The 15,949-nt window shown below is 52.5% G+C and overlaps 1 protein-coding gene across 1 annotated transcript in view; it reads left to right on the plus strand.

Annotated features, from left to right (window-relative positions):
- AP2S1 (adaptor related protein complex 2 sigma 1 subunit) overlaps positions 1 to 2,708 on the plus strand; it is a 10,563-nt gene extending 7,855 nt beyond the window's left edge. Inside the window, exons 2-4 of the mRNA XM_023746870.1 lie at positions 1,316 to 1,429; positions 2,080 to 2,139; positions 2,338 to 2,708. Of these exons, the coding sequence (XP_023602638.1) occupies positions 1,316 to 1,429; positions 2,080 to 2,139; positions 2,338 to 2,439 (276 nt within the window). The 3' untranslated portion in view covers positions 2,440 to 2,708. The remainder of the gene's footprint in view (positions 1 to 1,315; positions 1,430 to 2,079; positions 2,140 to 2,337) is intronic.
- The last annotated feature ends 13,241 nt before the right edge of the window (positions 2,709 to 15,949 follow it).

Genomic DNA, 15,949 nt, shown 5'->3' on the forward strand with positions numbered 1-15,949 from the left:
CTTCCCAGGCCCCGAAAGGTCCCGTTTGACGCCCTTGTCAGGGCTCGTTTCCAGTGGCAGGCTCAGTCCGGGTGGGGCGTGTGTTTCTCTCTCACGTCCATGCTTTTTAAAAATGTTTTTATTGATTTTTTACAGAGAGGAAGGGAGAGGGGTAGAGAGTTAGAAACATCGATGAGAGAGAAACATCCATCAGCTGCCTCCTGCACACCCCCTACTGGGGATGTGCCCGCAACCAAGGTACATGCCCTTGACTGGAATCGAACCTGGGACCCTTCAGTCCGCAGGCCTATGCTCCATCCACTGAGCCACACCGGTTAGGGCTCACGTCCATACTTTTGTCTCTCCCTCTCCCTTCCTCTCTCTCTAAAAATCAATTAAAATTTTTTAAAGAAAGAAAAGTGGAGTACGCACCCTGACACATGCTTGTTATTCGGTGGGTTATGTGCGGGCAGCACTGTAATGAGGTCAGAAACTAACCAAAGGATGAGCTGGGGAAGAATAAACACCCAGGGCTAACGTTGGCCTTCGAAGCTGCCGCCAGGTGGCGCCAGACGCCTGCCAGGCCTGGGATTGGGGTTTCAGCTGTTGGCTGGTGGCTTTGTGCTTTGCAACCCAGGACGCATCTCTGTGTCTGTACCTGCCTGTTTCTCCATCTTACACATACAATTAGCGCCTGTGTCCCCGTCCGTGCGCACTTACGCCTGGTTGTGTGTGCTGCTGGAGTAATCTTTCCGTGACAGTTCAGGTAGGAGCAAGGCTTGGTTACAAGTGGTGACTGCTGCCCGGCAGAGCCTGCCCCGCGTCGGTGCTCAGCCAGGGTCTGTGGATGAATGAATGAGTCGTCCAGGCGAAGGACTCTGCCTCTCCAGAGGCATTGGGGAGCCACGGAAAGGTGGGGAGGGTGCTGTGGGACCTGCCTGGCTCCTGCTGGGCTCTGGGCCTTTCTACAGGCTGTTCCCTCTGCCTGGAACACTCCTGCCCATTCACTCCTGCTCATCCTTCAGACCTCAGGTCTGGCGCCCCCTCCTCCAGGAAGCCCTCTGGGCGCCAAGGCTGGGTTAGCTGCCCCCTCTCAGCTCCTGCAGCCCAGCCCTGCCCTCTCTGGGGATGTCTGAGGATGGATCTCTCAGCACTGCACTGGGAGCCAGGAGGGGAGGGCCAGGCCCATGTCCGACATCACGGTGTCCCCAGCACAGGGCCAGGCACAGAGCAGGGCCTCAGGGGGCGTGAGAGAAAGGAGGAGATGTTCTGGCCCATTCTGCCCAGCACGTTGGGTTCTGGGGTACCCTGTCCCTGACCGTCTCTCTGCCCGCAGTTCCGGAACTTCAAGATCATTTACCGACGCTACGCCGGCCTCTACTTCTGCATCTGCGTGGACGTCAACGACAACAACCTGGCCTACCTGGAGGCCATCCACAACTTCGTGGAGGTGAGCGCCTGGGGGCGGGCTGGGCCCCCGGTGGCCTCCAGTACGGGGACCGTCCCTGGTCCCGCTGCGCAGACCCTCCTCTACCACAGCCGCCTCTTTCTCTACCCACCTCCCTGCTTTTTGTGTTCTCTCCTTTTTTGTAACATATTTTTATTGATTTCAGAGAGGAGGGGAGAGAGAGATAGAAACATCAATGATGAGACAGAACCATCGACCAGCTGCCTCCTGCACGCCCCCCACTGGGGACCAAGCCTATATCCCGAGCATGTGCCCCTGACGGGAATCAAACCCGGGACCCTTCAGTCCACAGGCCAACGCTCTATCCACTGAGCCAAACCAGCCATGGCCTTTTCCCCTTTTCTTTGGTCCTTGTTTCTGCTGCAGCCCACTGTCGCCTTTATGCAGCCGTCTGTCTCCGTGCCCACACGTCACTTTCCCCATTCCTTTCTCCCTCTCCCTCAGTCTGTCTGTCGTTTTGCCATGTCATTCTGTCATCATCTGATCTTCGCTCTTGTTTCTCTTCCTCTTCCTCTCTGTCTCCCTCTCCCTCCCACTCGGTCTCTTTTGCCATCTCTGTCTGATGACCTCTGTTCCTGTCTCTGTGTGTCTCTCTCCCTGCCCATCTCTCACCGTCTCTCTCCCTCTCCCAGGTCCTAAACGAATATTTCCACAACGTCTGTGAACTGGACCTGGTGTTCAATTTTTACAAGGTGGGCTCCTGGTGACATCGCGGCCGTGGGGGCCACAGGCAGGGGAGGGGGTGGGCCGTAACCCCTGTTGGCACCTCCATGCCTCTGCTGGTGCCCATTTCTCAGCTCTCAGGCCTCGGAGCCCCCAGCTCCCAGGTCGGGACCAGCATCCGGGCCCCTTCCCTCACACCGGCTCTCTCATCACCTCCCTCCACTCAGGTTTACACAGTCGTGGACGAGATGTTCCTGGCCGGCGAGATCCGCGAGACCAGCCAGACGAAGGTGCTGAAACAGCTGCTGATGCTCCAGTCCCTGGAGTGAGCGGCGGCCCCTGCGCCCCGGCCTCCCATGGACTTGCCTGCTCGCTTCCCCGTTCCAGGCCCGGGGCCCGCCCCGGAGCCCCTCCCTCGGCTGCCCAGGAGGACGCACCCAGCTGGGTCTGGGCCGCAAGGGAGGAGACTGCACCCCACTGCCTCTGGGCCCCAGCTGCGGGCGGAGGCCACCTCGTGTGTATTGAGTAACCGTGCCGTTGTCGTGTGACACCGTGAGTGCGTGTGTGGAGCCCCCAATAAACCTGTGGTCCCCTCCTGGCCCCGTGTCTGTCTTCCCTGGGAGCCAGGGCACTCGGGACTCCCTGGTTAGTCGGTCAGCAAACGCTCCTTGTACCGAGAGGCACGTTCACACCTGCCCCTGCCACAGGGACCCCGGACTGGAAGGGGTGACAGGTTTAGACCCGGGCACGTGCTACTCAGATACTAATGTTCACAGCGAACACTTACAGCACTGAGTACCTCCCAGGCGTCGCTCTAGGCGTTGACACGTGGTACTTTACTCCTCAGCTACGAGGGAGAGATGCTCCCTCATTTTTCAGACGCGCTCAGGAAGGTTCAAAGACTCGCCTGAGGTCACAGAGCTGGTCAGTGGCCGAGCCAGGTTTGTTCCGAGCTAGTTTTTTGTTTTTTTCATTGATTTGCAGAGAGTGTGGAAGAGAGGGAAAGAAACATCGATGTGAGAGAAACATCGATGGGTTGCCTCCTGCAGGCACCCTGATCAGGGCCCAGGCCGGGGAGGATCCTGCAATGAAGGTATGTGCCCTTGACCGGAATCGATCCCGGGACCCTTCGTCCACAGGCCGATGCTCTATCCACTGAGCCACACCGGGTAGGGCTGTTTTTTTTTTTTAAAGCATTTTTTAAAAAAATATGTGTTTATTGATTTCAGAGAGAGGAAGGGAGAGAAAGACAGAAACATCAATGATGAGAATCATTGATCAGCTGTCTCCTGCACACGCCACACTGGGGATCGAGCCCATAACCTGGGCCTGTGCCCTGACTGGGAATCAAACCATGACCTCCTGGTTCACAGGTCGATGCTCAACCACTGAGCCACGCCGGCTGGGCTCTTCTGGCTACTTTTGAGCCCAGGCAGGCGGCTGCGGAATCCTTGTTTTATTTTAACCACTAGTTTGGATGGTTGTTTCAAGGGCAGGCGCTGGGCCCAGTGTTCAGTGGTTCCCGCAGTGGCACTGCTGGCCCCGGGGAGGACAATTCTTCATGTGGGAGTCTGTCCCGGGCATGGCCAGGCTGTCGGCCCCTCCACCAAATGCCAGCAAGTGGCCTTCCGGCCCTTGTGATGAGAAAACACCCCTGTGTGCCTGGTGCCCTCTGGTGGCAGTGCTCCGCTCCCCGTGCCCGCTGAGAGCAGTGATGGCGGCTGGCTGCATCTGTGACGGGCGCCCTTGGCAAGCTGAGAACTATACCAGTCGTCCTGGTAGCTCTTATGAATGTGACTCGGCCTCCCTCAGTCTCCCAGCTCCACCACATACCTGCTGGGAGACCTTTGGGTAAGTCACTGCACCTCTCCTGCCTGCCTCAGTTTCTTCATCTGGAAAATGGATCGATAATAGTTTCTATCTCACAGGGTGCGCTTGGGAATTGAATGAGTCACTCATGGGAGAGTTTAGGATAGTGAGCACGCATTCACTCGGCAGACATTAGGCGCCTGCTGTGTGCACGGCCGGTCGGAGGCACTGGAGGTGTCTGCAGAGGGGGACAAGGAGTGCTAGCTCTGATGATCATGACACACGGGAACGGAGGCTGGGAGGGGGAGTCCTTTACAGAGACGATCACTGTGACAGTGTATTGGTTTCTTATGGCTGCTGTACAAATGCCCACAAACTTCGTGGCTTAAAGCAACAGGGCTTTGAGACCGACCACTTGTGGCGGGTCACGGCGGCGGGGGAGGCGTCCAGGCTGAGGCTGGGGTCTGCAGCCAGGTGATGGGGTGGGAGGTGAGCTCACCCGGATGGGCCCGGGAAGGAGCAGGTGGAGGAATATGCTGAGGTCCTTAGGGCACGGGAACTGTATCAGTTTCCTGTGGCTGCTGTAACAAACGACCACACACTGGGTGGCTTAGGACAGAAGAAATGGATTCCCTCCAGGCCTGGAGGCCGGAGTCTGAAATCAAGGTGTGGGCAGGGCCGTGCTCCCTCCAAGGCTTCTTCCAGCTGCTGGTGACTCCCATGTTCCTGGGCTCGTGGTGCACCGCTCCCGTCTCTGGCCATTTCCTCTATGCATCTCCTCTTCTGTCTCCAACAGGGACACTGTCCTTGGACCTAGGGCCCACCAGGGTAATCTAGCATGATCTCATCTCAACATACTTAACTTCATGGCATCTGCAAAACTTCTTTTCCAAATAAAATCATGTTCACCTGGACATGTCTTTTTTTTTTTTTTTTAATCTTCACCCGAGGCTATTTCTCCATTGATTTTTAGAGAGTGGAAGAGAGAGGGAAAGACAGAGAGAAATACCGATGTGAGAGAAACACATCGATTGGTTGCCTCCTGCGCGAGCCCTGACCAGGGCCCAGGCTGGGGAGAAGCCTAAAACCGAGGTACTTGCCCCTGACCAGCATCGAACCCGGGACCCTTAAGTCCACAGGCCGACGCTCTATCCACTGAGCCACACCGGCCAGGGCTCCTGGGCATATCTTTTTGGGGGACCACCATCAATCGACTCAAGTGAGTGTGAGCCATCGGTCCGCCAGGAAAGGCAATCAGGAGGCCTTTGGACATGGGGATCCGGGGCTCAGAGAGGGAAGGATGCAGAGAGCGTTTGCATATTTGTGTATTTAACGAGTGTTTCTGAGGCACCTGCCATATGCCGGCACTGTGGTAGTGCCAGGGGATACAGCAGTGAGCAGGACAGATCCCTGCCCTCAGGGAGCGCACGTTGTCCTGAGGAGGAGGGGCAGTGCAGAAGCAAGTCCGTATCCAGTATGACAGGAAGTAAGAGGGCCGTGGAGGCAAAGCAGAGTGAGGGGGCGGGAAGCCTGGCAGAGGCCACGGTGTTCTATGGGTGGTCGGGAGGCCTCTCTGGAGGAGGTGACGCTGAACTGAAACTAAGGGAGGGAGAAAATGAACCATGGGAAGTTTAGAGGAAGAGTGTCCCAAGCAGAGGGAACAGCAAGTGCAAAGGCCCTGAGGCAGCACATGCAAGGAGGCCAGCGTGGTTGGAACAGAGTGAGCAAAAGGGAGAGAGGAGGCGATGTGTTCAGAAAATAGTGGGGCTGGAGGGAGCAGGAAGAAGACAGGACACACAGGCCAGATCAGCTGTGGTGAGAACACTGGGTTTACTGTGTAAGACAAGAGTCACAGGAAGGATTTTACACACACACACACACACACACACACACGTACACATATATATGTATATATATGTGTGTGTGTGTGTGTGTGTGTGTATATATATATATACATATATATATATATATATAGCATAATATGCTAATTAGACTGGACAGCCAAACGACCTTCCAGACGTCATTCCGGACGTCCTTCCCAATGAAGCGGTGGTGGGGGCCGAGGCAGAGGTGGTTAGGGGCTATCAGGCAGGCAGAGGGGTCAGGGGTGATCAGGCAGGCAGGTGAGCAGTTAGGAGCCAGTGGTCCTGGATTGCGGGAGGGATGTCCTGTGGGATCGGGCCTAAACCAGCAGTCGGACATCCCCTGAGGGGTTCTGGATTGTGAGAGAGTGCAGGCTGGGCTGAGGGACTCCCCTGCCCCGCCATGCACGAATTTCGTGCACCGGGTCTCTAGTATATATATAAAAGCCTATATATATATATATATATATATATATATATATATATATATCCCCAGCGACTGAACGGTGGAATGACCAGAACGACCAGTCGACCAGTCACTATGAGGTGCACTGACCCAGGGGAGCAGCCGCTAGCAGGCCCAGGGTGAGGCCAAGTCTCTGCACCTATCAAATATCTGAGACAATCCAGACACTGGCCTGACCCCACCAGCTGATGCAGGCCCTCTAAGGTGTGTTCTAGAAAGAGCACAGGGAGCTGGCATAGGCGGATGGCAAGAGGGGACGTGACTGTGGACCCCCCGGGGAGGCTGTCCTGATGGCTGAGGATCCTGGAGCACGGCTGCCCTGAACACCCCCGATGGTGTCTCCGGCCTGGCATCACACATCAAGGACATTCACCGAGTGGCTTTGGGGTGCAAAGCTCTCTGCCAGGTTCCCCCAGGACACAGAACACCCGGTACCCAAGACATTACCCCAAAATATCAGCTCAGACTAATTTCCTCATTTAGCAGCTGCTCAGAGGGTGGGTCCACAGCTGCTCAGCATGCTCCCACAGTAGGCTGATCCCCACAGGCCATGCCCCCTACCAGTGCACAAATCTATGCACCGGGCCTCTAGTGTGTGTGTGTGTGTGTGTGTGTGTGTGTGTGTGTGTGTGTATGTATATGTGTGTATATATATATATGTATATATATATGTATGTATATATATATATATATATATATTTTTTTTTTAATTGATTTCAGAGAGGAAGGGAGAGGGAGAGATAGAAACAGCAATAATGCCCTCCCTCGTTTGGCTCAGTGGATAGAGCACCGGCCTGTGGACTGAAGGGTCCTGGGTTCAATCAAGTCAAGGGCTCGATCCCCAGTAGGGGTCGTGCAGGAGGCAGACAATCAATGATTCTCTCTCATTATTGATGTTTCTCTCTTTCCCTCACCGTGAGGTCAGCTGAGATGGTGGCTGAGTGGGGGCGAAAGAGGAGGCCTCAGACAATGACACAGAAGGAGCAGCCTGGTGCAGAGCTCAGGAAGAGAGTGTTCGCACCTTCACTGCTGTTGAGGTCGCCGAGCTCTGTTAGAACGGCTCCTTTAACTACCCGTGTGACTGGGGGTGGGACACCCCCCCCCCCCCCCCCGACTTCTCCTGTCGCAGGGGGGGCGTGCAAAAATGGTGCAGCCTCTCCCGCAAAACAGTCTGGCAGGTTCTTATGAAGTTAAACATTACACTCCCTCTATGACTCAGCAATCCCACTTCTACTTGCTTAGCCAAGAGGAATAAAATTTATGCACAGAATCGCTATGTGAGCCCAAGGAAACAAAAACTTGTCTTCACACAAAAACCTGACATGTGAATGTTCATAGCAGTACCAGTCGCAATGGCCAGAAAGGACACCCATTCACTGATGGTGGATAAATAAGATCGGCGAGAGCCACGCAATGGAATTACTCGTCAGCCACAAAGAGGAATGAAGTTCTGGCTCTGGCCGGTGTGGCTCAGTGGGTTGGGCATTGTCCCACGCACTGAAAGGTTTCGGGTTCAACTCCTGGTCAGGATACATGCCTGGGTTTTGGGATCGATCCCTGGTTGGGGGCCCAGCTAACCCTTTGGCCACTGGATTTCCTAAGAGGGTGGTCAGCAAGGTCCCAGCAGGGCTGGTGGAGTGGTGAGGGGGAAACCGATCAGAGGGGCTTCTGCAGAAACGGGGGCGAGGAATGGGGCGCCAGCCCCCATAAGCCCCTGGGAAAAGGCAGAGACAGGGCAGCAGCTGGCGTGGGGTGTGGGAGCAAGGAGGTGTTTTTGTTTGAAATGGACAATATCGCAGCATTTTTATGCTGATGGGAATGGTGCCATAGACGTGGGGGAAACCCCGAAGATCCGGGAAAACGTGGTGGACGGAAGGGCCGGAGAGGGGGAGGGGGAGGGGGAGGGGTGCCCCAGGGACACGAGGAGCTGCTGGCTCCTTCCTAAGAATGAAGGGGAAGGCAGTGTGGTGGGCACCCAGGCGGGTGGGGTGATGGGAGCTCAGGGCAATTCCTTTTCCGATGCGTCCATCTTCTCAGGGACTGTGGGAAGCGAGGCTGCTGGCTGCTGGGAGGGAGAAGGCAGGTGCGCCACCCAGCACCCCTGAGCCCGCGGCAGGTGGTGGGCCTGTGAGGTGGAGCCCACCTGCTGCTTCCCTCACCGCAGCTGCCTGTCCGTGTGCAAATGTGCGCCCAGCGTGGCTATATCTTCTGACTTTTCAAGAGACATTGAGCCCTCGCCGGCTTGGCTCAGAGCCTCAGCCTGCAGACTGAAGGGTCCAGGGTTCGATTCCAGTCAAGGGCACATGCCTGGGTTGCGGGCTCGACCCCCAGTAGGAGGTGTGCAGGAGGCAGCCGGTCAATGATTCTCTCTCATCATTGATGTTTCTCTCTCTCCTTCTCCCTTCCTCTCTGAAATCAATAAAAATACATTAAAAAAAAAAGAGAGACTGCCCTAACCGGTTTGGCTCAGTGGATACAGCGTCAGCCTGCAGACTGAAGGGTCCCAGGTTCGATTCTGGTCAAGGGCATGTACCTTGGTTGCGGGCACATCCCCAGTAGGAGGTGTGCAGGAGGCAGCTGATCGATGTTTCTCTCTCATCGATGTTTCTAACTCTCTATCCCACTCCCTTCCTCTCTGTAAAAAATCAATAAAATATATTTAAAAAAAAGAGAGACATTAACAACGTAGAATTTGCTTTAATTTTTTATTTATTGATTTTTTAGAGAGAATTTTGTTGTTCCACGTGTGTATGCATTCACTGGTTGATTCTGATCAGAGATTGAACCTGAAGCCTCGGTGTGCTACCCGGCCAGGGCTGGGATTTTTATAACGTGAAGTCTTCTGCTGTTTTACTGTTTTCTTAAGAATTTGTTTTTAACGTGTGGCTGTCAAAGAAGCGTATTCTGAGGCTGGATTGAGCCTTGGCCACCCCTGGACCACAACACGGGCGTTGCCGGAACTGGGCTTCCCAGGAACCCCAGTGATTAAGTGGGGGACAGGGAGGGACCTGAGAAAGCCCCCCAACAGGGAAGCTGCTGAAAGGGTGGCGGAGCGCCTGCTCCAGGCCCAGCAGGTCCTCAGGTTTTTGTATAACCAAAGTAGCTATTTGCATTGTCAACCTTGGCGTATCAGGACGATGCTCTAGCCAGCTGAGCTCCCTGGCCAGGACCGCCCCAGGGAGAGGTGCTGGGTGACAGAAGTCACCCTTCGGATCATGGGGGAAGGATGTGGGTTATACACATGGGGTGGGAGACGGAAGCTCTACCTTACACCACACACAAAAGTCATCTCCAGGGGACCGAAGACCTCATGGTACAAAACAACATATTGAAAGGAGCCCAGTCGATGTGGCTCAGTAGTTGAATGCCGACCCATGCACTGAGAAGTTGGCGGTTCGATTCCTGGTCAGGGCACATGTAGGGGTTGCAGGCTCGATCCCCGGTAGGGGATGCGCAGGAGGCAGCCAATTGGTGTTTCTATCTCATCATTGATGTTTCTATCTCTCTCTCCCTCTCCCTTCCTCTCTCTGAAATCAATAAAAAAAATATATATTTTTAAATGTTGAGAGGGCCCTAACCGGTTTGGCTCAGTGGATAGAGCGTCAGCCTGTGGACTGAAGGGTCCCGGGTTCGATTCCGGTCAAGGGCATGTACCTTGGTTGCGGGCACATCCCCAGTAGGGGGTGTGCAGGAGGCAGCTGATGGATGTTTCTCTCTCATCGATGTTTCTAGCCAGCTGAGCTATCCCTCTCCCTTCCTCTCTGTAAAAAATCAATAAAATATATTTTTAAAAAAATGTTGAGAGGGAAACATGGGCAAAGAGTTTTATGAAAGATTGTTGTATTAAAAATAATCTTAATTAGTTCAGTTTTTGAAAGGTAATTTATTCCATGGTTTCAAAGTTCAAAAGTTATGAAAGTGGATACAGTGAAAAAAACAGCGCCCCTTGCCCTGGCCCACGTGGCTCAGTTGGTTGGAGAATCATCCCGTGAGCTGAACGGTCTTGGGTTCAGTTCCTGGTCAGGGCACATACCTAGGTTTTGGTTTCAATCAATCCCCAGTGGAGGCGTATACCAATCAATCAAGAAGCAACCATTCAACGTTTCTCCCTCACACTGATGTTTTTCTCTTTCTCTCTCTTTCCCTCTCCCTTCCTGTCTTCCTAATATGAATAAAAACATATCTTCGGGTGAGGATAAAAAATAACTGTGCCCCGGAACCTTTATCCCCCAACCATTAACTTTTATAACCAATTTCTTGTTATCTTTCCAGAGATAAATTATGATGAACACACACACACACACACACACACACACACACACACTTTCTTCCTCTTCCCACTTTTTTTTTTTAATATATTTTATTGATTTTTTACAGAGAGGAAGGGAGAGGGATAGAGAGTTAGAAACATTGATGGGAGAGAAACATCAGTCAGCTGCCTCCTGCACACCTCCTACTGGGGATGTGCCCGCAACCAAGGTACATGCCCTTGATCGGAATCGAACCCAGGACCCTGCAGTCCACAGGCCAACGCTCTATCCACTGAGCCAAACAGATCAGGACCTCTTCCCACTTTTTATTTTATTTATTTATTTTTTAAAATATATTTTTATTAATTTTTTACAGGGAGAAAGGGAGAAGGATAGGGAGTTAGAAACATCAATGAGAGAGAGACATCGATCAGCTGCCTCCTGCACACTCTCCATTGGGGATGTGCCCGCAACCAAGGTACATGCCCCTGACCGGAATCGAACCTGGGACCCTTCAGTCCACAGGCCGACGCTCTATCCACTGAGCCAAACCAGTCAGGGCCTCTTCCCACTTTTTAATACAAATGACGGCATATTGATCACACAATTTTCTTACCTTGGGAGGTGATTCCAAAGGAGTATGTCAAGAACTTTCTCATCCCTTTTTATGGTGGTATTGTAGAGAAAGATGTCTTAGGATACAACAAATACGAACCATAAAAGAAAAGACTGCAGAGCAAGTAGGACATCAGCAGAGACCGTAAACAAAATGAAAACAGGAGCCACGAGTTGTGAGAAGATATTCGCAACACATGTAACTAACACTGATCATTAGCCACAATATGTAAGGAACGCCTGCAAATCAATAAAAAAATATATACAAACAATGAGATAATGGTCTAAAGAGGGACGAGAAACAGCTTCAGAAGTCCTCAAAGATGGGGAAAGGAGTCAGGTTACGCACTGTTTTGCAAAGAGCTGAGGTCCAAGAAGGCCTCAGGATGTTGCTTGCTGATTCCAAAGAGATAGTGCCGGCCGTAACCGGTTTGGCTCAGTGGATAGAGCATCGGCCTGCGGACTGAAGGGTCCCAGGTTCGATTCCGGTCAAGGGCATGTACCTGGGTTGCGGGCACATCCCCAGTGGGAGATGTGCAGGAGGCAGCTGATTGATGTTTCTCTCTCATCAATGTTTCTAACTCTCTATCTCTCTCCCTTCCTCTCTGTAAAAAACCAATAAAATATATTAAAAAAAAAAAAGAAATAATCCGAGGACTGACTGTGAAAGACATGAGTTTATTAGGACTTACGTGCACACGGGGGCGGCCTGCCAGGGAAGACTCCACAACACAGGCTTTTTAAAAAATATATATATTTTATTGATTTCAGAGAGGAAGGGAGAGAGAGAGAGATAGAAATATCAACGATGAGAGAGAATCAATGATCAGCTGCCTCCTGCACGCCCCCTACTGGGGATCGAGCCTGCAACCCAGGCATGTGCCCTTGACTGGAATCGAACCCAGGACCCTTCAGTCCACAGCCCGACTGAGCTCTATCCACTGAGCCAAACCAGCTAGGGCAACACAGGCTTTTTCAATACAGAGTTAAATAGAGTCCAGACAACAAAGCAAATAGGGTGATGAATCGGGCGTGCAGGGTGGATGTGCTTGCGTGCAAGCTGTGTAACATCAAAACACCAGCTGTTTACGATCTGGGAAGTTTCTTTTTGGCTGTTCCTTGACCAAAGAGCTGGCCAGACTCCCAAGGGCCCATAATGCACCTACAGATGGCCCTTCTATTCCCACCGGGCGGGAGAGGGAGTCGGAGCTTGGGATGGGGCCCGTGTTCTCACATACCACACGTACACACGGGGTGGGAGACTGGATCTATGTCTCACATTGGGCACAGAACAGCCGAGATCTCGAGATAGCGTCTGTTAGTAGTGATCAGCGACCTGAGGGCAGACAGGCCTGGAGGAGGGTGTGGGAGCCTCATCAACCTGGTTGAGAATGATTCAAGGTGGAGATGGGAGAGATTACTTTTGTTCTGGCCTGGGGAGGGAGGCCAGCCCAGCCCAGAGGGAAAATGGGAGGCGAAAGACAAGGCTGGCTCGGAGCCTGCGTCTTGTCAAGATGAGCCAGGCCTGCCCTGCCTTTCCTTCCTGGTGATGCAACCCTGCCCCTGGCTGACAGCCCAGGTCAGGCACCCGTGTGCGGCTACCTGGTGAGGGCCCAAGCACGTCAAACTTTGAAAGGATGCCTGAGTCTCCTTTGTTTCTCCTATTCACATCCCCGGCAGCAGGAAATCCTGTTCACTGAACCTTCAAAATGTTTCAGAAGCCCCGCCCCCACAGCTACCACCCTGGTCTGGTCACCACCTGGACGATCGCAGTCGCCTCCCTGCCCCCAACAGACGTTCCCACCGCGGCAGCAGAATGTTTTTACAGTAGAGGGTGATGTCACACCCCCCTCGGCTCCTCTGGTGCCCCCCCCTCACTCAGCAGACCCCCTTTTCTCGGACTTCCCACTGAGCTGACAGCAGCCCACCTTGGCTCACGCCTGTCACTGTGACTTTGCCTTCTCAGTGAGCCAAAGCAGCCCCATCTCCTGTAGCTTCTTCTATGCCAGTGGTTCTCAACGTTGGCTGCACGTGAGAATCACCTGGGAATCTTTTAAAAATCCTGATTTCTGGGCCTCGTCCTCCGGAAATTCTGTTTCTTTGTGATGGGGTGGGGCCACAACGTTAGTAACAAAGAAACAGAATTGCCCGAGGATGAGGCCCAGAAATCAGGATTTGAAAAAGATTCCCAGGTGATTCTAATGTGTAGCCAAGGATGAGAACCACTGTTCTATGCTAAGCCCTTCCTGTGTCACTGTCCCGGCTTTAATGAACACACTCTCACCATCACCTGGACTCGTGTTGTGAAATCTCTCCTGCACGAAGTCAAGAACCCACACACCCCAGGCCGGCCCGAGGCAGACCAGCTCCGGGCCTGTCCCTTTCCCGTGACATTACCAGGCACAGTCCTGCCTTAGGGCCCTTGCAAGCATCCTCCCAATAAAAGGTAGTGTTAGGAGTATCCCATTTTACAGATGAGGAGACTGAGGCACCGAGAGGTGAAGCCACCCCTGCCCCCCCCACACAAGGCCATCCAGCTGTCTTTTGTTGAATTCTTGCTGCAGGTCAGGTTCTGTACTCCGCCCTGGATGCGCAGGCTCTCAAAGGAGGTCGGGGTGTCTCCCCTCACTGGGCAGGTGGAGGGCCTGAGGCTCAGAGAGCTGAAGTCACGTTTCCGGGCCACACAGCCAGGAAGTGGCAGATCCAGGGAGCAAGCAGGTCTGTGTGCAGCCAGCGCGTCCTCTCGCCTTCAGTGGCCCGAGAATCTCAGTGCGAAAGCCTGAGCTGGAAGACTGAGTGTCCTCTTCATTCATTTCCTTTCGTTTCCTGTTTGTTCTTTTGTTATTGGCTAGCCCTGTGCCCTCATACCCCATCCAATGCCCACGTCTGCAATTACTGTGAAGCAAATCCCAGATGCCATGTCACCCGTCCACACGTCCCTTGGTATCCAGGAAGCCTTAGAATCGCCGGATCTTTGAACATGAAATGACAGACTTGTCAGCCTCTGGCGGTGACGCATGACCTCCCGGAGGCTGACTCCCTTTGTGGAATTTATTGGAGTTGTGAGCACAAGGAGGCCGCTGAAGCCGGAGGGCCTGGGTTCAAATTCAGCTTCCCTACTCACTGGCTGCCCGACCTCTAGGGAGGGCCTCGGTTTTCCCATCTGTCAAATGGGGCCAATAGTAGCCGTCCCTCTCCATGGGGCTGTGGGGAGGGTCAAATGAGTCAAGTACTTAAAACAGCACCTGCACTTAATAAGAATCAGTAAATGTTTCTCTTTGAGATTTCAGATCCTCGCTTCTTTGAGCTAGAAAACTCCTGATGAGTTTTACAATACAAACAGCGGAGCACAGTCGGCAGTAGCATTACCAGCAAGGCTGACTACACCAGTATTTCGGTACATATTTTGAAAAAATAAAGAAGCAAAAACGTCATTATTAATACGCATATTTTAGTATGAAAGAAAGATGGCGATTGATCTTCCTCATCCTCTCTGCTTTGTTTCAGACCTTAGGGGTCAAGCCCTAGCTCTGGCGGCTATAGCTCAGGTGGTTGGGTGTCGTCCTGAACACCAACGGGTTGCTGGTTCGATTCTGCTCGGGGCACATGCCCGGGTTGCAGGCTTGATCCCCACTGGGGGGTGTGCAGGAGCAACCAATCGATGTTTTGTTCTCACATTGATGTTTCTCTCTCTCCCTCTCCTTCGTATCTCTCTAAAAATCAATATGAATATTTTTCAAAAAAGAGTTAAGCCCTAGCCCTGGCTGGGTAGCTCGGTTGGTTAGAACACTAAGGTGTGGATTTCCTCCCCAGTCAGGGCACAGACAAGAATCAATCAATGAATGCATAAATAAGTGGAACAACAAATCCATGTTTTATCCTCTCCCTCCCTCTCACTCTCTCTCACTTTTTCCCTCTCTCTCTCTCTCTCCCCCCCTCTAAAATCAATAAATAAAAAGTTAAAAGAAAGAAGAATCAAGCCCGATCCATCAATGGATGAATGGATAAACAAAATATGGTAAAAAGAAAAAATGTGGTCCATCCGTACAATGGAATATTATTATTATTTTTTTAAAGATTTTTTTATTGATTTCAGAGAGGAAGGAGCGGGAGAGGGAGAGAGAGATAGAAACATCAATGATGAGAGAATCATTGATCAGGTGCCTCCTGCATGCCCCCAACTGGGTATTGAGCCCACAATCTGGGCATGTGCCCTTGTCCAGAATTGAACCTGAGACCCTTCAGTACGCAGGCTGACACTCTATCCACTGAGCCAAACCAGCTAGAGTTGTTGTTACACTTATTTATGCACTCACTGGTTGCTTCTTGTATGTGCCCTGACCAGGGATCAAACCCCAAACCTTGGTGTGTCAGGATGATGCTCTAACCTACTGAGCTACCCGGCCAGGGCCTATGTGATTCCATTTACATAGCAGTCTTTTTTAAAAAAATATATATTTTATTGATTTTTTACAGAGAGGCAGGGAGAGGGAGAGAGAGTTAGAAACATTGATGAGAGAGAAACATCAATCAGCTGCCTCCTGCACACCCGCTACACCCGCTACTGGGGATGTGCCCGCAACTCAGGTACATGCCCTTGACTGGAATCGAACCCAGGACCCTTCAGTCCACAGGCTGACGCTCTATCCACTGAGCCAAACCAGTCAGGGCTACATAGCATTCTTGACATGACAAAATCCTAGAAATGGAGAACAGATCTGCGGTCGCAGGGGCTACTGAGGGGGTGGGAGCAGAGAAAGTGGGGGCGGCTACGAAAGGTGATGGATGGGAACGGCCTTGACCATATCAATGTCAATATCCTGGTTGTGACGTTAAA

The sequence above is a fragment of the Myotis lucifugus genome, unplaced genomic scaffold, assembly GCF_000147115.1.
Source record: "Myotis lucifugus unplaced genomic scaffold, Myoluc2.0 scaffold_750, whole genome shotgun sequence".
Classification (NCBI taxonomy): Eukaryota; Metazoa; Chordata; class Mammalia; order Chiroptera; family Vespertilionidae; genus Myotis; species Myotis lucifugus.